A 23,975-nucleotide genomic window follows, 5' to 3' on the forward strand; every position below is an offset into this window, starting at 1 on the left:
GTGTGAGTGTATGTGAGTGTACATGAGTGTGTTGTGAGTGTGGTGTGAGAGTACAAGTGTGTGTAAGTGTATGTGTGTTGTGTGTATGTTTTGAGTATGTGAGTATACGTGAGTATATGTGTATCTGAGTGTATAGTGTGTATATGTGAGTGTACATGAGTGTGTTGTGTGTTTCGAGTATATGAGTGTGCATGTGGTGTGTCTGTGGGTGTGTTTTGAGTGTGTGTGAGTGTACATGCGTTGTGTATGTGTGTTGAGTGTATGTGTGAGTGTATGGGAGTGTGTTGTATGAGAATGTGTTGTGTATATGAGCGTGTTGTGTGTGAGTGTACGTGTGTTGTGAGTGTATGGGAGTGTGTTGTGGGTGTGTATGAGTGTGTGTTGTGTGAGTACGTATTGTGTAGTTGAGTGTGCGTGAGTGTGGGTGGGTGTGTTCGTCATCTTTGAACCTGGACCTGATGTCCTGGAAAGGAGAGCAGGGCATGGAAGACTGCGGAGAGAAACACAGGAAGGTGGAGTGGAGAACAGGGGCAGGAAATCGCAAGACCAGCATTTCAGAAGCGATTTTCTTCAAGAAGGCTTCCCGCGAATCTTGTCCTCTGGCCTCTTTAGCTGTGCCTTTGAGCTGAGAGATGACGTGGACCAAATGGATCCTGTCTCAGACAGCCTGGCAACAGCACTTCTGCAGAAACTGCAGGGCTAATTCTCCCAAGCTGTAGTTGGTACGCTTCCAGGAACAGAATCATTGGAAGGTGCTGCCCTTCTCTTTTCTCAGCCGCCGGCTGAGAACCAAACTCAGACACCGGGATCCGTTGTTGGCCGAGATCATACCTCAGGAGTTTAATTTGAATTCAGGATCTGAGAACCACTTTTCCAAGGCAGCAGGCCCCACACCTCCTGTCTGCAGACGGCCCAGGCTGACTGTGGGACACGTTCCTGTGCAACTCTCCACCAACGCTCTCTGCATTCGCTCCAGAAACATACGGGCAACTGATTTGGAGGGGGCTGCTTTTCGTCTTTTGTTTTAAGAAGTAACCAACAAAATCTAGTAATCGCAAAAGGCTGGACACGGCCTCAGACTAGGGGCCAGGAGTCCCGGGTGTTCTGCCTTGACTTTGCCTTGAAGCATTGACCTTGGGTTATCCATTTAGTGTCTCTCCTCTAAATTGTTTTCACCTGGAAGGCTGGGCAATTCTTGCTGCCGCACTTGCTTCTCATGGATTTGAGAAGATTAAAGAAGACAAGTGTGAGAATGCCTTGAGAACGACCAGAACCTTTCACAGATGTAAAGCATTATTATCCACAATAATATTAACACGGAGTGAGCCTCTCTGCAAATCACCGTAACTATATATTTTAACTAATCAATTTCAATGAAAAACACGCTACATCAAAAAGGAACATATCCTACTGCGTCTTCGTAAGGCCTGTGAACTTGCAACTTTCAGTTTCATGTGACAGAAAATATTTTTTTCAGTCCACATTTCAAAAGGAAAGAGAAAATTTTTGCTATAATTTTACTCACTTTCATACCCTTACTGTACTGCTATGCTCATTACATCCCTGTTGTAGAACTGTTAGATAATTTGAGGCCAAAAAACCCTTGATCAACATTGATTTTTACAGTAGTAATGAGAGCTGCTTTTTATTGAGTTCTGACCATGGGAAATAGGAGCGCAATAACACCTTGTTCTGCCCAACGCTTCCAGCTAAGTAGTTTCACTTCCTCATTGCAGATAAGAAACTGAAAGCCCAGAGAGGTTAAGTTCCTCCTCAGGTTAAAAGGTAGTAAGTGTCAGACCACTAGATTTGAATTCAGGTCTCTCTGAGTCTAAAATCTATGGTTTTACTTTAAAATAATACTATTTCTCTGTGAACTATGTTATTGCCATCATCAATAAAACATACTGGAACTCTCATTTTAGACTATGAAATCAGATGAACAAGTAACATAGATTTTTGAAGGCAAAAGTTAGCTAATTGGAATATATTTGTCGATACCCAAATGGTTTCGGGAAATGAGTTTTGAGGTTCTCAATCCTGTCGACAAGGCAAAGTACAACCCGTATTTATGGTACCACACTAACCCTGGCTTCAAATGATCTGTGGTCTGGGAGGGATAAGAATTTGCTTCCAGAGAAAATGAAAATGGAAGTATGGGGGAGGGCTCTTTTATCTAAATGTTTATGTTGATAATTAGTCTCTGGGTTAAATTACATATTTACTGCAAGTTTTTTAATACTATTTTCACTCCTCACATATGACAATGGTCCTCAAATTTGGCGACGCATCAGATCATCTAGTAAAATTTCTAAAATTCAAATATCAAGGTCTCAGCCTAGATCTATTGGGTCAGAATTTCTCTCTATTTGTAAAATCTCCCCCAGGCATTTCTGACAGAGCTGGTCCACTGAATCACTGATGTGCTGTGATTTATGACCTTTCAGAATTGATTCTTTTTAAAAATCCTAACATTACATAGTCCTTAGACCATTTAAATCACTTGGCTTTTTCTCCAGTAGTACTAAATTATAAAAGCTACAGTTACTGAAAATCATAACTTTCTATAATTATGACTCAGTGAGTAACATACACATATAAATGTTTGTTGACAGTCAAGGAAGAAAAAAATCCTAACTGCCATCTATTTCCCACATTCAGACCTCATGTTGCAACTTTCTCCCAAAATGGATTTTACGTCGGAGCCATAAAGATCTAAGAGCTCCTTGCGGGAGTACTGAGCCAGGACCCCTCTAAGACCACTAGAACTACCCCTTCTAGCCACTTTGAAAATAGGCTCTCCTGCCTATCTGATAAATGCCTGCACAAACTATCAATAATTTACTCTTTTCTATCATGACTTTTCCTAAGAAATATTTTTCTGTTACTGCTATAAAGAAAAAGTATGTTTACTAAACGTAGGTTGTTATTTTTCCCATATGTTAAATAATTCATCCAGTCATAAATAGACAAGAAAAATGTCACCCACAATGTAGAAACAGAGAACAAGCATGACACAGCATAGTTCAACGTTAAAAGTGTGACAAGCAACAGTAAAGTTCAGTGTTAAAAAATTGCATTAATATGTAATTGCAAATATCTGAAATCAAATAGGTTAAAAATCATCTGTAATTAACAACCAACCAAACAAACGAAAAGAAGCATTCAGGTCCAATTTGGTGTACAATTTATTCTAAGAAAAATCTTCAGCATTTTAAATTACTTAACAAGGTTTGTTCTCTTAAATGTACATTATTTCCTTTCTAAAAGGCAGAATTATTTACATATTATTAGGTGGAGCTTTTAAAACTAATCATCACGTCAACCCACTAGCATATTTCTTTTTTTTCCTAGATGAGGAATATAGGGTCAGAGAACAAATTTAATAAGGTTCTGTATGCTCTTGTCACTGCTGTGTTGATTTTGTGACCTAGAAAACCAAACCAACTTTTAATGGCCAATCAAAAAATTGTTTGATTAAAAAACTCTTCCAGAAAATCTTTCAGGAAGGGAAGACTGACTGGATCTAGATGTAGTTGAACTAGGGCAAAAAATTGTAGGTTTATTTGAAAACTACATTTGAATTTTGGGAATATACATGCTAGTGATGGAATATGGAAACATACTGATAAGTCTGGGCAAAATAAAATTGCAAGTAACCCCACTGTTTGAAAATGCATAGACTTGGCCAACTTGAAAATCAGCCTGTAATCAAAGGGTTTCGTGACTCCTCTCCCTTTGAGAAACATGTAGAATAAATCAAAGATTATTAGTTGGTATTCTATAGCTTTTACTACCTTAGTGTTATAACATTTAATAGTTTAGAATGTTGAGTAATTGGAGTCGAAATTATTTTCTTTTGTTGAGAACACTTTCATAGGGACAAAAGCTTAATCTAGTTCCTGTAACTAGAGGTTTTTTATGATGTTCGCTCACATTTCTATATGGTTTGGGGAAGAGAGGGTCTACATAGATTTCATTTTTATTACAGGTCAGCATTGAGCTATACAACTAACGTAAAGAGTATATGATGAATACATTTTGCTTAAATGACATTTCCTGGTAATTTTTTAAAGTTTAATTCTAAAGAACTCTTTCTCCTGTGTTGTCTTCCTTTAACAGCCCACTTTTCCTGTAGGTCCCGCGATAGGGACAAATACAGCTATTAGCTTTGCTCCTTACCTAGCACCTGTAACCCCTGGAGTTGGGTTAGTCCCAACGGAAATTCTGCCCACCACACCTGTTATTGTTCCCGGAAGTCCACCGGTCACTGTCCCGGGCTCAACTGCAACTCAGAAACTTCTCAGGACTGACAAACTGGAGGTACTTCAATTCTATTTGTGTTTTGAGATGCATTTGTGGTAGAAGTATACTTCTGTATAAGTGATTGCTTGTAAGATGTTAATTCAGTCCTGCAAAACAGCCATGTAAACACACACACATAAACTCTCACCTAAAACCCATGCATTTATAACTCTATGGTTTGAAGTTAAGGCCAAGTATAAAGGAAATTAGTCTATGGAAAAGACTAGTTTTAACACAAACAAAAATCAGCTGCATGGAATATGCGTTTAAGGGAAAAACATTAAACAATCAATGGAACAGTGACTCAATCATGATGCAGCCTATACAGATGGCTCCAGGTCCTGAAGGCCTCCTCATGTCAAGATCTAACCCTTGCAAGACCCTGGAAAGTTCTGGAAACTGGTGGGCAGGAGCCCAGCAACCAGGACAGCCAAGGACACCCAGGGAGAGTGGTGGGAGGAAGTGGGACTACACCTATTTACCAGCTGGTATGATCATATTTCAATATCTCAAGAACAAGCATGGCTGCTCTAGTATGTTCTGGCATATTAGTTCTGATTGTGTTGTTGCTAAACAGGGGAAATTGGAGGATAAGTAAATTTAGTTTTTTGTTTTGTTTTGTTTTGAGACAGAGTTTTGCTCTTGTTGCCCAGGCTGGAGTGCAATGGCCCAATCTCGGCTCACCACAACCTCCTCTGCCCAGGTTCAAGTGATTCTCCTGCCTCAACCTCCCAAGTAGCTGGGATTATAGGCATGTGCCACCATGCTTGGCCAATTTTGTATTTTTAGTAGAGACAGGGTTTCTCCATGTTGGTCAGGCTAGTCTCGAACTCCCAATCTCAGGTGATTCACCAGCCTTGGCCTCCCAAAGTGCTGGGATTACAGGCATGAGCCACCACACCCGGCCCATAAATTTAGTTATTAATTGAGATTTTTCTTTAACCTCAATTGTTCTATAACATTCAAGAAAACAAGTTCCTATGTATAAAAAAACATTCTTAAGTTATGAATCAAACTAAACCTCCTGTACTTTGTTAGGTAAAATTTCTCTTTAATCAGAGCTGTAGAACTCATCTATCTTACTGCTATATCCCTGTGATATTCACTACAGCATTTTATAAGGGTGTATAAAATTCTCATAGATTTTTCAGAGAGCTCCTTTAATTTCATTACTGATTAAAGGTGTTAGGTGACGCATCCGGTTAGGACGTAAATACACAGTGCTTTCTGTTAGTGGGATTATTAGAGAATGTTCTTTCAATGTGTATTTGTTTAAATATTAACCCAATGAACTTTGAGGGCAATAAAATGTGGCTGCCTAATAACCTGTGAAAGTTTTAAAACTCAGAATTTCAAACTGCAAATATTTTATAGGATATTTATTTTTTAATTTAGTTTCCATCTGGATGCCCAGATGAAGAGAATGAAACTCTAATTGTTACTATTTTGAAAAGATCCAGCCTATCCTTGTCAATTACTGTATAGACCTTTCACAGGACTGGAAAAGTGTTTTGGGCTCCACCTGCTGGACCCACGGAGCTTTTGTGTTCAGCATGTGACTCTATTTTAGAAAACAAATTAAATCAGCGGAATTGGGAACAAATAGTCCTTCCCAACAGGGCTGGTAGACAAAGGCATGTAAAAATGAATCACAATGATTTTAGCAGAGCGACTTTTGGTTCATTTCAAACCAGGAATTAAGTGAGCTGCACACAGAGCACCTTGGTAGGAGCTTGAGGGCTGGTCCACACTTATGATGCTATCAGACAGAAGTCATTCCACTGATGGAGGAAGGCTTGCTCAGAATCTGTGGGAACATCTTAGTGCTTTTTTATTTTGTGCATTTTATGAACTAAAGATAGAATGTTGGCTAATATCCAAGTAGGAGGAAACAATTAACAATCTGGTGATTCATGCTGTTACCTTCAACCTGGCCTGGTAACTGGTCAGTATTTCCTAAGTTTGTCTGACATTCACAATACTTGAATTTCATGTCAGGGGCCCTTCATATAACATCACTAATGATCAACATGATGATCACTTACATATCCAATTTGGAATTGGAGCCTAAAAAGAAATAACTTACAATTCTATGCATAATTATTTCCTGCTAATATTTATAAACAGAGAAGAATTATACAAGCAATATACATATGTTATGTATGCTATTTCATGTTATCTATATTCAGGGAATAATTAAGAATACTCTTCAAATTCTAAAGAAATATTTTTTCACACAGTAAAATCTTGATCCACCAGAATTCTCAGGGGTGGAGAATCCTAGTTACTTGAGATTTCAGGATAATTTAGCATTAAAGAATTTTAAAAATAAACTATTTCCCTACATTTCTTTCTCTATATCTCTTGCCATATTTCTCTCTTTTGTCTTTTTTTTTCTTTTCTGTGCTGTCAAAAATAGTATAGTGACCTTAAAAATGAAAATTTTGGTGTCTTAGATATTGTTCTTCTGATTTATGATTATGTTATCTTTGTAGAGCAGGGGAGAAGGAGTGGGAAACAGGAATGTTCAGATTCACCCCACCCCACCTCCTCAGAGAGAGGAGGAACATGTTTGTCGTCATTTTCCCTGATTCTTTTTGTACAGCTATGACCTGGTAGCTTGATCGATGGTGAAATTATCCCTCCACACACACAAAAAAACCTATAGCATTCTCAGAATTGTCATCCGAGTAGGAGATTGAAGATATAGAGAGAGGTAGATAGATTATAGGTGATTGGTAGACAATAGATTATTGGTAGGTAAGCAAGTATATACACAGGTAACTAGATTAGATAGATGATTAATTAATTGATAGATTTTAGATAGATAAGTAGATGATAGATGATGGCTGGATGGACAGATGATGGATGGATGGATGATGGATGGATAGATGGATGGATGGATGGATGGTAGGTAGATAAATGGTAGATAACATTAGTAATTGCAGTTTTTACCATTAAAATAATGATCGATTAACAGATAATAGATGGATGGATGGATGGATGGATGGATGGGTGGATGGATAGATGAATAATAGATAATAGATGGATAGATTGATAGATGATAGATAATAGATGATGGATGAATGAACAGATGGATAGATGATTGGATAGATTGATGGTAGATGATAGATAAAGGAATGGATGCATGGATAAATAGATAGATGACAGATGATAGATACATGGATGGATGGATAGACAGACAGATAGATAGATAGATAGATAGATAGCTGCATAATATGCCACCCAGGGACAATGGAGGCCTTGTTGCTTTTCCTTTGTTATTTTAGCTGAACTGCAGATTTCGGATTATTTTCTCAATATAGATTTTCACCCTAGAAAAGGGGGTAAAACAAAACTCAAATGAGTGTCTCAGAGATTGTGGTTACCTGGGTTCTGGATAATCAGTCTTTTCTTATCAGTGGTTCAAGAGCCACCATTGAAAGCGAGGCAGCCTCTGCTCCTCCCACGGTGGCCGGGGCCGCAGGGGCGCCTGGGCTCAGGCTTGCCTCTGCAGCGCGGCTCTTATTCCCTGTCTTAGGTATGCAGGGAGTTCCAGCGAGGAAACTGTGCCCGGGGAGAGACCGACTGCCGCTTTGCACACCCCGCAGACAGCACCATGATCGACACAAGTGACAACACCGTAACCGTTTGTATGGATTACATAAAGGGGCGTTGCATGAGGGAGAAATGCAAATATTTTCACCCTCCTGCACACTTGCAGGCCAAAATCAAAGCTGCGCAGCACCAAGCCAACCAAGCTGCGGTGGCCGCCCAGGCAGCCGCGGCCGCGGCCACAGTCATGGTAAGTGCGGCCGCCCGCCGCCCCTGCACCCTGGCGCCTCTGCGGAGGCCGCTCCGGGCTGGGACTTGGATGTTCTTCCCAACACTCGGGAAACATGGAAGGCTGCTATTCCTGCTGCTCCGCTGCCTAAGTTTTGCTGTTGTTTTCCCCCTTTTTGTTTTGTTTTGTTTTCCCCTCCTGCCCTTCTTCAGCACAATAAGTAAATCCCTCAGGTGCAGGGAAAGTCCTGGGGTCCCTGAGCTCCGTTCCCCACTCCCAGGGCAGCGGAGATTGAGTGTGCTCACTTAGGGTCTTCTTAAGAGAGGCTCAGGGCCTTGTAATGAACACGAAGGTGGGCACCGCTTCAGAGAGAGGAAAGAAAGGCGCATTTCTGCACCTGAGCACCAGGAGGCAACCAGCTCCTTGGAGCAGCGGCGGAGGACAGCTGTGGCCTAAGAGAAGCCCAGCGAGTGATCTGGCTTTTCGCTACTCCCATTCTCTCCTCTTCTTGCACTTATCACAAGGGCAGTGCTGGTCACATTCTCCACCGCAGTGAGATTTTATGCAGAATAGCAATGAATGAAACAGATGAAAGTGGAGCCATCCTGGCTGATGCAGAAAAAAAAAAAAAAAAAAAAAGACCTGTGACCTAGGCTTGCTTCCCTGAGTCACCTACTGTCGTTAGAGACCAGCAGTACATCATTATCATGGCCTGGGAGGCTGCTCAGAATCTCAGGGAGCCTAACTGTCCCTTAGAGACCAGATGCACCATTATTAGGATCACCCAGAAGCCTGTGGAGCCTCCAGAATCCTCAGCCTCGCCCCAGACCTCAGGGAATCAGAATTTAAATTGTAAAACATCCCCCAGGTGTTTCGTATGCACATTAACATTTGAGAAGCACCTGCCTAGACACTGCTTATCAAACTTGGCTACATTTTGGAACAACCTGAAGGGTCTGACCTGACATCTGTCCCTTTCCCTGAAGTTTCTTATTTTCTTATTTAATTGGTCTGGTGTGGCCTGAGCAGTGACTTTTTTTTTTTTTTTTTAAAGACAGGGTCTGTCATCCAGGCTGGAGTGCAGTGGAATGATCAGGGGTCACTGTAGCTTTAAACTCCTGGGCTCAAGTGATGCTTCCACCTCAGCCTCCTGAGTAGCTGGGTGCAGGCCCATCTAAGTTCTAAATTTTTTTGTAGAGACAGGGTCTTGCCATGTTGTCCAGGCTAGTCTCAAACTCCTGGGATCAAGCAATTCTCACATCTTTACCTCCCAACGTGTTGAGATTACAGGTACGAGCTTCCACACCTGGTGACAGTGGCATTTTTTAAAAGCTCCCAGGTGATTCCAATGCACCACAAAGCTTGAGAACCTCTGCATCAGGTTGCAGAAGTTTCTAATTAATTTGTTTTCACGCGAGCTCTCTGGCTTATCAGAAGTCTGTGTTAATATGTGATAGGCACTATGCATTCATTCTTTCAAAAAATTTAATGAGACCATGCATCTGGCACTTGCTGGGTAGAATAAATAAATCAGGCAGGTTTCCTTGCCCTCAAGGAGTTTGGAGTTAGTAACTGAGAGCAATAAAATGCTCCTCAATGACATGATAGAAATGCTTAATCGGGTCCAGAAGGCATGAAGGACTCAGTGGTCAGTCCTCCCTCAAGAAGGAGAGCTATGACTGCAGAGATGAAAAGTACAGTTTGAAAACACCTTGTTCTAGCTAGCAACCACCACCTCATACACTGATTACTGATTAAAATGGAAGGGTAGCTGTCACACAAACAAGTTCACCATTACTCAACATTGTTTGCACAAATGTTTATTAAGGCACGGACCTGCAATCAGTGATAGGGATACAGCAAGAAAGGCAACGTCTGCCCTGAGGTAATCACCACTGGGTGCGGAGCATGTGGTTATAGAGACCTTTCCAATCTGAGCTGCTTATTTCCATGCACCTTGAGCACAGGGCGCTTCATCTAAATCACTGTTTTTGTTTAATCTCTGAGTCCTTTTCTTGTCCATTTAGTGTCCTTTCCTCTTGTCCTTCTCATGCTTATGTTATTGGACATAATGCTGATTTTTCTGAGTGTGAATTCCTATATATGTGGAGATGTATGTATCTACACAAGAGGGTCAATAAAAAATAGAGAAATTCTCCCCTTTTTTGTTCTAGTAAAAGGGTAGTTTCCAAAACTCATTTTAATTGGGAATGGGAAGGAGGGGAGTAAACTGATCACTTAAGGCTGATAAAAAAGGAATTCTTTTAGAGCACAAATGAGGCCCCTGACACATTTTGCCAATGTGGAATCCATTCTACTATCCACCTAGTGAGGATCTCAGCCCATAAGAAGTAAGATTTTTTTCATTGTAATCATTATTTTAGGCCAGCTCCAACTTATCATAATTGGTGTGTTGATTGATGGGCACTAAGAACATATTTTTTCATACAATTTCTTTATTTGTTTGTTTTTTGAGACAGAGTCTTGCTCTGTCACCCAGGCTGGAGTGCGGTGGCACGATCTTGGCTCACTGGACTCTACTTCCCAGGTTCAAGAGATTCTTAGGCACCAGCCTCCCGAGTAGCTGGGACCACAGGTGCATGCCACCATGCCTAGCTAATTTTCGTATTTTCAGTAGAGATGGGCTCAGGAATGCCTGGGTTCAGAAACTTCAGACCCACCAGGTCACTCTCTTCTTTCCCTTGCCTACTTCTCTTACTATAGCCACACCATTCTCTAAGGTCAGCTTCTCTACAGGACCTGGGATCAAGGCTTTGGACATCTATAGGGATGCATTCTTACATCTTTTGACAAGGGAGAGAATGGTGTCTTTTATACCAGCTCAAATTAGATATTGGGGCGGGGGAAGAAGTTAAACATCATTTTGGTGGCTGTCCCTGTGGTCAGTGACAGGATGCTGTGATTGATTCAGCCTGGGTCCCAGTGGCTATCCTTGGTCACTGAGGTATGGAATGAGGCCCTGATAATATGAAAATATTAGTCCTTCAAGTAAAAGCATATCACAAAGATATTGTGGGTTTGGTTCCAGACCACTGCAATGAAGCGAGTATCACAATAGAACAAATCACATGAATGTTTTGGTTTCCCAGTGCGTATAAAAGTTATGTTTACACTATACTGTGGTCTATTAAATGTGCAAGAACATTATGTCTAAAGAATATATACACACCTTAATTTTAAAATATTGCTTAAAAAATGCTAACCAACAATCTGAGGTTTTAGTGAGTCGTATATTTTTGCTGGTAGAAGATGTTGCCTTGATGTTGCCTTGATGTTGATGGCTGCTGACTGATCAGGGTGGTGATTGGTGAAAGTTGTGATGACTGTAGTAATTTCTTAAAAATAAGACAACAATGAACTTTCCCACATTGATTGACTCTTCCTTTTATGAAAGATTTCTCTGTAACATGCAATGTTACTTGATAGCATTTTGCCCAGAGTAGAACTTCTTTCAAAATTAGAGTCAATCCTCTAAAACCCTGCTGCTACTTTGTCAACTAAGTTTATACACTTTGCTAAATCCTTTGGTGTCATTTCAACAATGTTCACAGCATCTTAGCCAAGAGTAGAACCCATCTCAAGAAACTACTTTCTTTGCTGCTCCATGAAGCAACTCCTCAGCCATTAAAGTTTTATCATGAAATTGTAGCAATTCACTCACATCTTCAGGCTCTACTTCTATTAAGAATTCTAGTTCTCTTGCTATTTCCATTATATCTGCAGTTACTTTCTCCATTTAAGTCTTGAACCCCTCAAAGTCTTCCACGAGGATTGGAATTAACTTCTTTCAAACTCCTGTTCATGTTGATATTTTGATCTTCCATGAATCATGAATATTCTTAATGGCATCTAGAATGGTGAATCCTTTACAGGTTTTCAGTTTACTTTGCCCAGATCCATCAGAGAAATCACTATCTATTGCAGCTACGGTCCTACAAAATTTATTTCTTAATTAATAAGACTTGACAGTTCAACTCCTTGATCCATGGGCTGCAGAATAGCTGTTGTGTTAGCAGGCATGAAAACAACATGAATCTCCTTGTACATCTCCACCAGACTCCTTGGGTGATGAGGTACATTGTCAATGAACAGTAATAATTTTGAAACAAATCTTTTTTTTCTGAGCAGTAGGTCTCAACTGTGGGCTTAAAACATTCAGTAAACCATGTTGTCAATACATATACTGTCATCCAGGCTTTGTTGTTTCATTTCTAGAGCATAGGCAGAGTAAATTTAGCATAATTCATAAAGGTCCTAGAATTTTCAGAATGGTAAATGAGCATTCAACTTAAATTCACCAGCTGCATTAGCTTCTAGCAAGAGTTGGCTGCTGTACTTTGAAGGTTTGAAGCCAGTCTTGACTACTCTGTAGCTCTGAAAGTCCTAGTTGACATCTTCCAATATCTGGCTTTTTTGTCTACATTGACATCTGTTCTTTAGTGTGGCCACCTTCATCAGTGATCTTAGCTAGATTTTCTGAATAACTTGCTGCAGCTTCTCCATCAGCCCTTGCTGCTCACCATGCACTTTTATGTTATAGAGACGGCTTGTTTGCTTCAACCTCGTGAACCAATCTCCGCTAGCTTCCAACTGTTCTTTTGTATCTTCCTCTCTCCTTTCAGGCTTCATAGAATTGAGGAGAGTCAGGACCTTGCTCTAAGTTAGGTTTTCAGCCAGCATAGTGGCTCCTGCCTGTAATCCCAGCACTTTGTGGGGCAGAGGTGGGTGGATCACTGGAAGCCAGGAGTTTGAGACCAGCCTGGCCAACATGGTGAAACCCCATCTCTACTAAAAATACAAAAATTAGCTGGGCATGGTGGCACACGGCTATCATTCTAGCTACTCGAAGAGCTGAGGCATGAGAATCGCTTGAACCTTTGAAGGCAGAGGTTGCAGCGAACTGAGATCGTGCCACTGCACTCCAGCCTGGGTGACAGAGTGAGACTCTGCCTCAAGAAAATAAATAAATAAATAAATAAATAAATAAATAAATAAATAAGGCATTGGTTTAAGGGAATGCTATGGCTGGTTAGATCTGTCCAGCCCACTAAAATTTTTTCCACATCGGCAATAAGGCTATTTTGCTCTCTTATCATTTGTATGTTCACTGGAGTAGCACTTTTAATTTCCTTCAAGAACTTTCCCTTTGCAGTCACAACATGGATAACCTTGGCACAAGAAGTGTAGCTTTTAGCATATCTTGGCTTTCGATATGCCTTCCTCACTAAGCTTAATCATTTCTAGCTCCAATATGGAGTATGTATTTTAAGTAATAATGTGTGTCTCTTTCTTTCACTTGAACACTTAGAGGCCATTTAAAGTTATTAATTGCCTAATTTCAATATAATTTTGTCTCAGAGAATAGGGAGGCCTGAGGAAGGAGAGAGAGGGGTGATAGCCAGTGAGTGGAGCAGTCAAACCATGCATGACATTTATCAATTAAGTTCGCGGCATGGTTCATGGTGCCCCAAAACAATTAAAATAGTAACATCAAACATCACTGATCACAAATCATCATAAGAGATATAATAACATTAAATGTTAAGATATTGTGAGAATTACCAAAATGTGACAAAGACACAAAGTTATCACATGCTGTTGGAAAAATGACACTGATAGACTTAACATAGGGTTGCCACAAACCTTCAATTTTAAAAAACTGAAGTATCTGCGAAGTACCATATAACAAAGTGCAATAAAACAACCTATGCCTGTACTTATTAACACAACATATCAAGGTACTAATAATGACCTTAGGGCTGAGCCCTGATTTCATCTGCCTGTTTTCTCAATGGACCATTTCTAACATCTGCAACCAATATATACTTCAGTCATTAAAGGAACAATGTACCTAGTATATGTCAGTGGTAGATGACCTGGGCTGATGGGGATAAGAGGGAAAATGGCCATTTACACAAACAGGTCATTTCCCTGCTGCATTTCTTCAAGTCAAAGCTGTACTCTTCTGTGTACCCTTGTATACATTTTCACATTACATTCATGGTTACATTCCTCAAGCTGCATAAAGATTATTGCAGTGGATGCCAACAGTGTTAGTTACCATAGTTTCTTGGATTGTTACACCGTGCCCAAATTTGGAGTTCTGATAAGTCAGAGGATCTTGCAGCATCGTCAAAGACAACCCAAAGGAATGTAGTTTCAGAACAAAAGCCAGGTTCTTTCTGACAATGACATGAAAATTACTGAATCTGTCATGTGTTTTTAGTTGAAGTGAGACGCTCATTTGAAACCAGCCTAGGTGCTGTTGGATAAAGTCAAAGTATTGCTACTCTAATGGCAAAATTACTCAGTTCATGAAAGAAAAGCTATTATTTTATTTCCTTATTTAAAAGGACAAACAGGAGTGATGAATGCAGTTAGAAGATATTAATATTCCATCCATGACTTCCATATATAAACCCCAAGCATTTCCAGGGTACAATTTTTATTATTGTCTGGAGATTTCCCACTTATTTTAATTAGATGCTTAAAAAGAATGGAAAGTTTTGACTCCAGAATAAAAGACATTTAGTTCCTTTAGAGTCTTATTCTTTTAAATACTTCTTAAAACATAACCATCACAATCACCAGAATTTTTTAAACATGAGAATAAGCCAGACAGAACTTTTCTTCGGTAGTGTTAACACAAAAGGTGTCTGATCTTCATACAAGCAATCTTTGTTCACATACACCAAAATGGAGTGACACAAGGAAAGAACCATTTTGCAAAAGGAAACAGGACAAGCGGCCATCAGCTAGATATGTTTTGATTGTTGAGGAAAGTCTGTACAGGAACTTTGATTGGCATCCTACTTGTCTACTTTCTTTCCTACTTTAAAGTGACAGCTCTGATCATTGTTGTCAGTGTTTTCTGACCCCTCAGATTTGGTCTTTGCCTACCATGCCTGATGTGGGCAGTTGGTTCGATTACCTTGACTTGCAGGTGGATTGGTCCTCAATTCAAAAAAATAAAAGCCTAACTGCCCATAGGACCTCCTCTGACTCATCACCCATGCTCACCAAACTGGAGAGGCCCAGAGAAGCAAAGGCTCAGAATGTTGGTGATGCCAGCCAGATGGATTCCAAGTGGCTGATACATAGTGAGGACTCAATTAACTGTCTTGGTGCTTAAGGAGGATCTTAGGATACACTGGGCTTGGTGATCTATGAGATCTGTTCTAAGCCTGAAGATCTTTCAATGTAGGTAAACATATGCCAGCAGTCAAAATCACTGAAAACTGAGCATCTGTATATGAAAATGGTACATTATAACATGATTATTCATCCACATGGATTTTTAAAATACATTCTCCACATACCTGCTTCACCGTGTGAGATGAACAGCATGTTAATATGCACACCCCACCCTCCAAGACCTCAGTGTTTACTTAAAAAGGAGAGATCTGCCTCTAATAAAGAAAACTCATGCCATGGAGTGATAGAAAGAGATACATGTCACTGTCCTGCTCACTCTAGTGTTCTCAGTTTTTTTACATTCCTAGATTATTCTAAATTCTATGGAAATTAAGTTTCATCACACTAAGACCAGAAGAAGAACATTAACCTTCCAGGTGACAATCCTAAAGGGAAATGTTTATTATTTTTCATTGTACTTGGAGACTTCATTAAATGGTTCCTTGTTAAGTCAAATTTTTGTTCATGAATATCAGCCTTTGGAGACACAATCGCTCTTCTAGTTAACATGTCGGAAAAGATCAACCCATTAGTGGATTCATTCTGTAAATACTTAGGATTGCAAACGGGAAGGGAAAAATTGAGTCCAGAAAGTTAAGGCCAAAATGATTTTGAGTTTAACGATCCAGTTCACGTTCTCAATGTGTTCCATGAGAATAGGCTTTGTAACCTTCTTCAGCTGACGCAAATTAACTGAAGCTCGAAAAACAAAACAAAAGAAAACCCTGCACTGCTTAACAATGCAAAGCTGTGCAAGGATGGAAGATTTGAAACAAAAATGGCATTATGGAAGTTACATGATGTCAAAGTTACATGCAAGGAAAGAATATCCAGTACACAGAAGTTTTGTCAGCTCATTGTTTTTAATGTTCACAATTGTACTTTCACAACATTGATTTCATGTTATTCGATGACCCTGATCAAAACTACCTTCCAAAACATTTTCTTCTCCATTGGCCATTCTAAATCTCTTCTCTGCCTGTAGTTCTTTCTACTTTATTTCTAGTCTCTTCCCCTCCACAGCTCTCCCCTATTATCTCCATACTTTTTATCCTGAATTATAAAACAATAATAAACATCCTTTATCCAGGAAAATGTCATTAACTGTTTCCCATTTTAAAGGTTTAGTACTATCTCATGTCAAATGACAAAGTTCTATTTCAAAACTTTGGAATATAATATTTGTATTTATTAGACAAACCTTAGGGATTTACCTATTGTGCTAAACATAGAAAAGGGTATTTCATTTTTTATTTGCATTGGAGCAATTCCTTTGAATTATTTATTTGCATAGAATTCCATCATAGAATTTTTAATTTTGTTTTTTTTTTTTTTTTACAACAATTAACAAAGAATAGGAAAATTTTTCATCGTGGTCTAAATCAATCCATATTTGTTTTTATTTCAGTTGTTTAAATGAAACTGTCTTCCCAAAATTATGGTTCTAAGTTAAAGATATTATTTTACTTCTAATCTTTCAAGCAGTTCTTTGCTATTATTTTTAGCTGTTTGCTATTTTTAGCTGTTGTATGTGTTCTTTCCAAGAGTTCCACTTTTCATTAATGGGGTTGCTCACTGACTGTAGCTAAAAGTACAAATAGAATTACTAAATAGAAATTATTTTGATACCGGGGGACACTAAATACCTTTTAAAGGGTATTTTCTTAGTATAATCCGGTAAGTTGTTTGAGATAAATGAAATGAACATTTCAAATGTAGTAGAAAACAGAATGGATGATAAGTTGGTTGTTAGAAACAGGATGATGGAATAAAAGTGGGGAATTCTGGAAACTCACTATTTAAATTCAAGACACTAAATTTGGAACTTTAGTCCACATGACAAGACTCACACTAGCAGAGTGAAGACAAGAATTGAGACAATTATCCACATGATTCAGACAAAAAATAAAGATCCAAACCCAACAGTTTCGCCTAAATAATCTTGTGTTTGAATATTTTTTTGCCTGAATTTTTTGTCTCAGTTCGCCACTTCATTTTGTTAGGCTAGCTATGAATTTTAAATTATTTTTATGAAAAATTTCAACTTGGGTCTTATCCTTACTCGATGGATTCATTGTTTCATATTTGAAAACTAACTTATCAGAAGTTCTTCGATCCTATGGCCCTTACAAATTTTGCATTTTTTTCTGAAGCAATATAAAAAATGCTTATGGTGTGTATGCAAGCTGCTGTTTTAATTAACTTTCCTGAATTTCAAACATCTATATTTTACTCTCTTATATGCTTTTAACTAAGGTATAGTAGATGCATTTTTGCTTCAATACTAATTTAAGGTGTAATATTCATTTCTTTAGAGAACATTTTTGTTGTTGTGCATGCCTAGTGTTTTGTACGTTGTATATTGCATTCAGAATATTTTTTTCCTTCTCACCTATCCACAATGCAATGCCGTTCCCATGATGCACCTCTGCTTGCTGTTTACCTGTATGTTAATTCGCTTGAATCCCATTGGCCCACTGCCATCATGTGCTCGCTGCCTGTTATTAAAAGACTCAGTCGACTGCCAAAGCAATGAAGCGACCTCTCGAAGCAACTGTAGACCTGGTACTTTGACCTTTCACCTTTCGCTTTGCATGTAGCTTTTCAGAGAACCATCTGAGATTTGTATTACTTGTAAAATATTGGTTGCGAACAATCATTATTATTAATTTATGGAAAAAATCCAATAAGGTGTTTAGCCATCTCATTCTCATACGTAATCTGTGAAATAAATTAATCCTAACAAATTTTAATACCTTTTCCAAAAGAGTGAAGCAAATTTAAATTATTTGACTCAGAAAATGTTCATTATAATTCTTATTAACCTTTAAATTCAAGAAATTGCCATTTAGTTAAATAAAAGAATAGGTATTAATAATAACACCAATGCTTCCTCCCCCTTAGAATAGTTTAACTCATTTTAAAAGCTGAAGCCATTTTTTTGTTGTTGTTGTTGCTTGATAGTTTTTCTTTTCCTTAGTTGAGATGCTACCGTTTTGGGTTACAGAAATCATGCTTTCGCTCTCAATAACAAATTCTCACTCATTCGACATTGCCGCTGTTTAAATTAAGGTGCATGGCAGAGGCATCTCCTTAGCTGTCATTTTTAAAAAGAATGTTGCAATTGATGATCTCTATGAACACGGAAGTTGTGTTTGCTTTAAGTTAGACATATCTTATCGAATTCTTCATTTCTAGGCCTTTCCCCCTGGTGCTCTTCATCCTTTACCAAAGAGACAAGCACTTGAAAAAAGCAATGGTACCAGTGCGGTCTTTAACCCCAGCGTCTTGCACTACCAGCAGGCTCTCACCAGCGCACAGTTGCAGCAACACGCCGCGTTCATTCCAACAGGTATGTGCCCTTACTGCCCTATGTCCTGTGCCCTTCTGGTCATGTGCTTTCTTCTCATTTCTTTAAGCTGTTTGGTGGCATCTAGTTTGCTTTTGAAGGTATAATACAGTTTGAAATTCATCGTTGTCCTAGCTATCTAAATGTATTTACCTTACTTTGAATGATAGCTAAAGACTGTTAGGATTCTAAAGCCAAATATTTGATAGATTGAAAAGACAGATTTAACCCATGAGAAACAGAGAGCAGTTAGGGCTTTTGGTTTCTCGTATTCACACAAGCCCTGTCAAATTGTTTATGTAAATAAGACCTTTTATGTGTGACAGTTGAAATTTGTCGTTAACTGTGAATGACCTAAAAAATAGCAATTCCAGTAAATACTAACCATTTTTTTTCTATTTCTATTCAGAGCACTAAAACAATGAGACTATTCAAATTAAAGCAATTCTCTACTCATATTTTTATATCCATTCTATCTCTTTCTCCATCCTTCTCAACTTTCACCAAGTTCACAAGTATATAGAGCTCTTATCCTCAGTGTCTAAGCCAATGCCTGATACTATTACGTACCATGTGCATTAACTATGATTCCACTAAAAGATCCATTGTAATAGTCATAGAATCTTAGAGTTTAAAGGACTCTTAGTGATCTCCTCATCCAGATGATTGTTTTACAGATGAGAAAACTGAGGCCCCCTAAATGAGAAGTGACTTTCCAAGGTGCCACAACTAATGAGAAAAAGAACTGAGTTTCCCTGTGACCAACTCCATTTACATCACATTCTACCACCCAGACCTGCCTCTATATACACATACCACAGAGTTCTCCTGAAAAAAGAAAAGAGCAGATAAAAGTGAATTTTTGAATAAATGACCCCAAAAAGTCAGATAAAAGTAAAAAAACAAAAGTATAAAGCATGTCATCCCTCCCCTATTTGCACCGACATCTCTAACCACAGATACACACACGCACACCATATGCAAAGATAGTCACTGTAATTGACTTCGGTTTTCACCTTATAGTCAATGTTAGAAGCAGGGGATAACGTAAGCCCTGGTGGGAAGACCATCCATTGAGTTCTTTGTGAGTCAAAATTCTTCAGCCCACAACAGTGAAATGAAGGTAAATATAAATGAATAACAATTCTAACAAAAAGAGGTTTTTGATTCAAATCCATAAGTTTGAACTTTTCCAGCTTATTATCCATTTCCTTAAATCCCATAGCTTATCAGAGTTAACATCAGAGGGAGGTAAAATATTTCTGTGATATTCTTTGTATAAAATCTACACTTTGAAATGGATTAGTAACCTGTGAACAATACATATTTTAGTTAAGATATAAATTATGTGAGCAAAGTGGTTTTTCAGTGTTTACTTTTCTTATTTTAGTTTTGAACCTATCTTAAATTCACAGACTTGTAGAAGAAATCTCTAATGCAGTATTTATTAGGGGTTCACTCTTGCCCTATTACAGCTTTAATTAGTGACATCCCAGTGCTGTTACAGCATAGCAGTGTTTTAACATGTAATCTACTTGAGATAACACATTTGTAAAATAATTACTAGAAGGTAAACTTACGTTAATGTCCTGTGTGGTTTCTACAAAGTGTCTCATTATAGACCTCTTGGCCACTAGATATTTTATGATAAAAAAAAAAAAATTAAGGAAGAATATACCGAGGGGAAAAATGTAAAAGGAGAAGCCTGTTTCTGAAGAATGGATGTTACTGCCATTACCATGTCCTGGGAATACCTATGGAGCTCTGGTGCTAAGCCTGCCAAAAGACCCGGAAGCCCTCCAGCACATGTTTAATTCTCTAACCCAATAATGACTGATTTGTTAAATCACTGAAAGAATCATCAGTTTAAAATATTTCACCTGGAAGCCTTTTAAACATTTCCAAAGCAAGGATAAACAACATCCCTTATGCAATGACCTGATTTTTGTTGATGAAATGTATTGCGTGAAGGACCCATGCGGCTGCATTGGCTGCTGTGGTTGTGTACTTCCGCCCTCTGGTGGATTCTTTAGGAACAGCTTAAGTGTGTCTGGCAACCCTCAATACAGTGGGCTTTGGAAGCCAAAAAGTGGGTCCTGGCACACCAATACAGTGACTAGAAGGGTTTCCATTTCTTACAAGACATGAATATCAGAGTGAACAAACATGTGGATCTAGTGTTCTGAAATGGTATTTCAACTGCTAAGAATTTTCACATTTCTCTTAAATGAGGAAAGAGAAAATAATTTTATTAAAAGGAAATTAAAATAATCTTTAACCCACTTAAACCCGTACCAGGAATTTTATTGTTCATTATAGCTCAAGGTTTTGCTTCTGATTTTCTTTCTTATAAGCCACATTTTCAACTTTATTTCTAAAATGATAAAGATGATAATCACTCATTGTTCATCATTGTTGATTTGAAACCTCTGCAAATCAAGTGAAGATGTTCAAAAATAATTCTTACAACTTGGTACATAGAGGACCCACTACTTTTAAATGAACAGATTTTGATTTTTCTATAAATGTTTTACATAAACTTAAATATAAAACAAAAAAGTATTTTGTGTTTTCCTGAAGGTTGCCCTTGATCAAAAACCATTCATAGTTAAAGCTTTTGATATGATACTAAAATTCTCCCATTGACACAATGTGAATTTGGATTTTGGGAATTCTGCCTCCAGTTTGCAAAGATATTAATATAAAATGTTATGCAAAATATGAGAGTCTTCTCCCAAACCATGCTAAGATCATTATTGCCCTAGTTGATGCCCTAATACATTTGCCGCGGGTGGAAGTTTTCTTTTTCTTTTTTTTTTTTCTTTTTTGATTGGGATTATTTTAACCAAGTAGTTAGACTTTTTCTTTTCTATGTTAGGAAAGTGGCAAAACCACACACACTTACAAAAATAGCAGCATAATAATTCTTGGCATTTCTCTGACAGGTTTATTCTAAGTTACTGTAAATGTTCTTATAGACATTATCTCATTATTCTTCAAGATGTTGCAGTTCTGTTAGTGGCAGGCATGGTTATTTGCATTTTGCAGATGGAAAAACTGAGGCTGTGTCTACACTGCAAAGTGGAATACATAATTAACGGAACTACCCAGATAATTCTGGCTCACAGATATGACAGCTGAAATATTTGTGCAACTGAAGCAGAAAACATTTGAGAAGTCTTTGTTCATAGAATTGGTGCCTTAGTGAAATGCTTCAACTGATCAGAACAAAGGCAACCCACAGAATCCTTCCTTGATTTATTTCATTACATTGAAAGTACAGAATAAGTAGAACAGGGGACAGTGTCCAGATATGGCCTAATGATGAGAAATGTGTAAATGTTACATCAGATTGTCACATGACTTGGTGAAAGATTGATCAGTGTTCAGTGGCATCTATATCTGCATAAGCACAACAAAATTTATTCCATTCAATTCAGCAAACATACCTTGAACCCGTACTATGTTCTGGGTTCCAGAGCCAGTAATGAGAATACAAAAGAGTTCATAATGATGTGAAAACCAAATATTATGCAGAGGATGAAACAGTACCTGAGGGTCTGGGCAAAGCTATTCAAGAGTGAAGGAGAGGGGACAATGAATTATGCCTCCAGCATGTGCACCAGGTGGTGGTTACGAAGGATATGGAGAAAGAAGACTTTCCGAAGTAGGAGAAGTTTGCCTAGGAGTTTGAAAGAGAAGCAAGATTTTATCAGAGGGGGAAAAGCATCCCATTTGGGATGTGGGAAGAGTGTACTTGAAGAATAGAAAATTGTCCATCATAACTATAACATAAAGTATATACAGGGTGTATGCAGAGAGTAGAGGATGGGAGTGTTATAGAAAGGCAGAGATGTGGCATTGAGTAAGGGAGCCACACATGCATAAGCTATGCATTTCCAATATTCACAGCATTATTAGGCCACTTAGAGAGAGAGGCTCATGGAATTAATTTGGTTAAGGATTTCAGCCACATCCAGGACTGAAGCCAAAGTGACATGACTGATCCTAGCCCAGTGCAGCTGTGGGAGCTGTGGATTATTTGCAGTACCATTGGTATTCACATGCATGGCACAGCAAAGCTCTCCAAGAGACCCTCCGCTCCACATTTGAATGAAAGAAAAATAAGAGGGCATTTTTATAGGTGTAACTTTTTTTTTTTTTTTTTTTTTTTTTTGAGACAGAGTCTTACTCTGTCACCCAGGCTGGAGTGCAGTGGCGTGATCTTGGCTCACTGCAACTTCCGCCTCCCAGGTTCAAGCGATTCTCTTGCCTCAGCCTCCTGAGTAGCTGGGGTTACAGGCATCTGCCATCGCACCCGCCTAATTTTTTTGTATTTTTCGTAGAGACAGGGTTTTACCATCTTGGCCAGACCATTCTTGATCTCCTTGACCTTTTGATCCACCCGCCTCGGCCTTCCAAGGTGCTGGGATTACAGGCGTGAGCCACTGCACCCGGCCAGGTGTAACTTTGAATCCATCCATGGTTGACTCTATAACGGAGCAACTCACAAACTGGGTATTTTATTAAATTTTAGAAACAAATCACTCCCAGCACACTTCTTACTAATGGCAGAGAACATTCATTCAACACATTGACCACCTACTATGTGCCCCATAGACCTAGACAGACAAGATCTCTGCTCTCCCAGAGTTTACAAGAAAGGGGGAAAGGTCAATGTTCAACAAATATCCATAGAAAATACAATTAGAATTTATTTATTTATTTATTTATTTATTTTGAGATGGAGTCTTGCACTGTAGCCCAGGCTGGAGTGCAGTGGTGCGATCTTTGCTCACTGCAACCTCCACCTCCTGGGTTCAAGTGATTCTCCTGCCTCAGCCTCCTGAGTAGCTGGGATTACAGGCACGCACCACCACACCCAGCTAATTTTTGTATTTTTAGTAAAGATGGGGTTTCGCCATGTTGGGCAGGCTGGTCTTGAACTCCTGACCTCAGGTGATCCACCCGCCTCGGCCTCCCAAAGTTTTTGGATTACAGGTGTGAGCCACCGTGCTCAGCCATTTTTTTTATGAGTACAGGTTGAGTACCCCTTGATCCAAAATGCTTGGGACCAGAAATATTTCAGATTTTGGATTTTTTTTTTCGGATTTTAGAATATTTGGATTACATTAACTAGTTGAGCACCCCAAATTTGAAAATCTGAAATCTGAAATGCTCCAAGAAGCATTTTCTTTGAGGGGCATGTTAGCACTTGAAAAGTTTCGGATTTTAGAGCGTTTTGGATTCAGATTTTCAGACTTGGAATGCTCAACCTGTACTATGAATGAAAAAGTAGAGTTCAGTGAGATTAAAAATAGA

At 38.8% G+C, this 23,975-nt stretch overlaps 1 protein-coding gene across 9 annotated transcripts in view; it reads left to right on the forward strand.

The window, feature by feature from the left end:
- Positions 1-23,975, forward strand: part of MBNL2 (muscleblind like splicing regulator 2) — a 170,994-nt gene that overhangs the window by 114,993 nt on the left and 32,026 nt on the right. For 4 of the 9 annotated variants that reach the window (XM_028837222.2, XM_028837220.2, XM_028837224.2 and 1 more), the window contains exons 4-7: positions 4,123-4,323; positions 7,847-8,110; positions 17,816-17,869; positions 18,503-18,656. In XM_028837222.2, coding sequence (XP_028693055.1) covers positions 4,123-4,323; positions 7,847-8,110; positions 17,816-17,869; positions 18,503-18,656 — 673 coding nt within the window. The remainder of the gene's footprint in view (positions 1-4,122; positions 4,324-7,846; positions 8,111-17,815; positions 17,870-18,502; positions 18,657-23,975) is intronic. The other 5 variants (XM_028837226.2, XM_028837225.2, XM_028837229.2 and 2 more) reach the window with 2 other exon arrangements.

The sequence above is a fragment of the Macaca mulatta genome, chromosome 17 (genome assembly GCF_049350105.2).
Source record: "Macaca mulatta isolate MMU2019108-1 chromosome 17, T2T-MMU8v2.0, whole genome shotgun sequence".
NCBI classification, from domain to species: Eukaryota; Metazoa; Chordata; class Mammalia; order Primates; family Cercopithecidae; genus Macaca; species Macaca mulatta.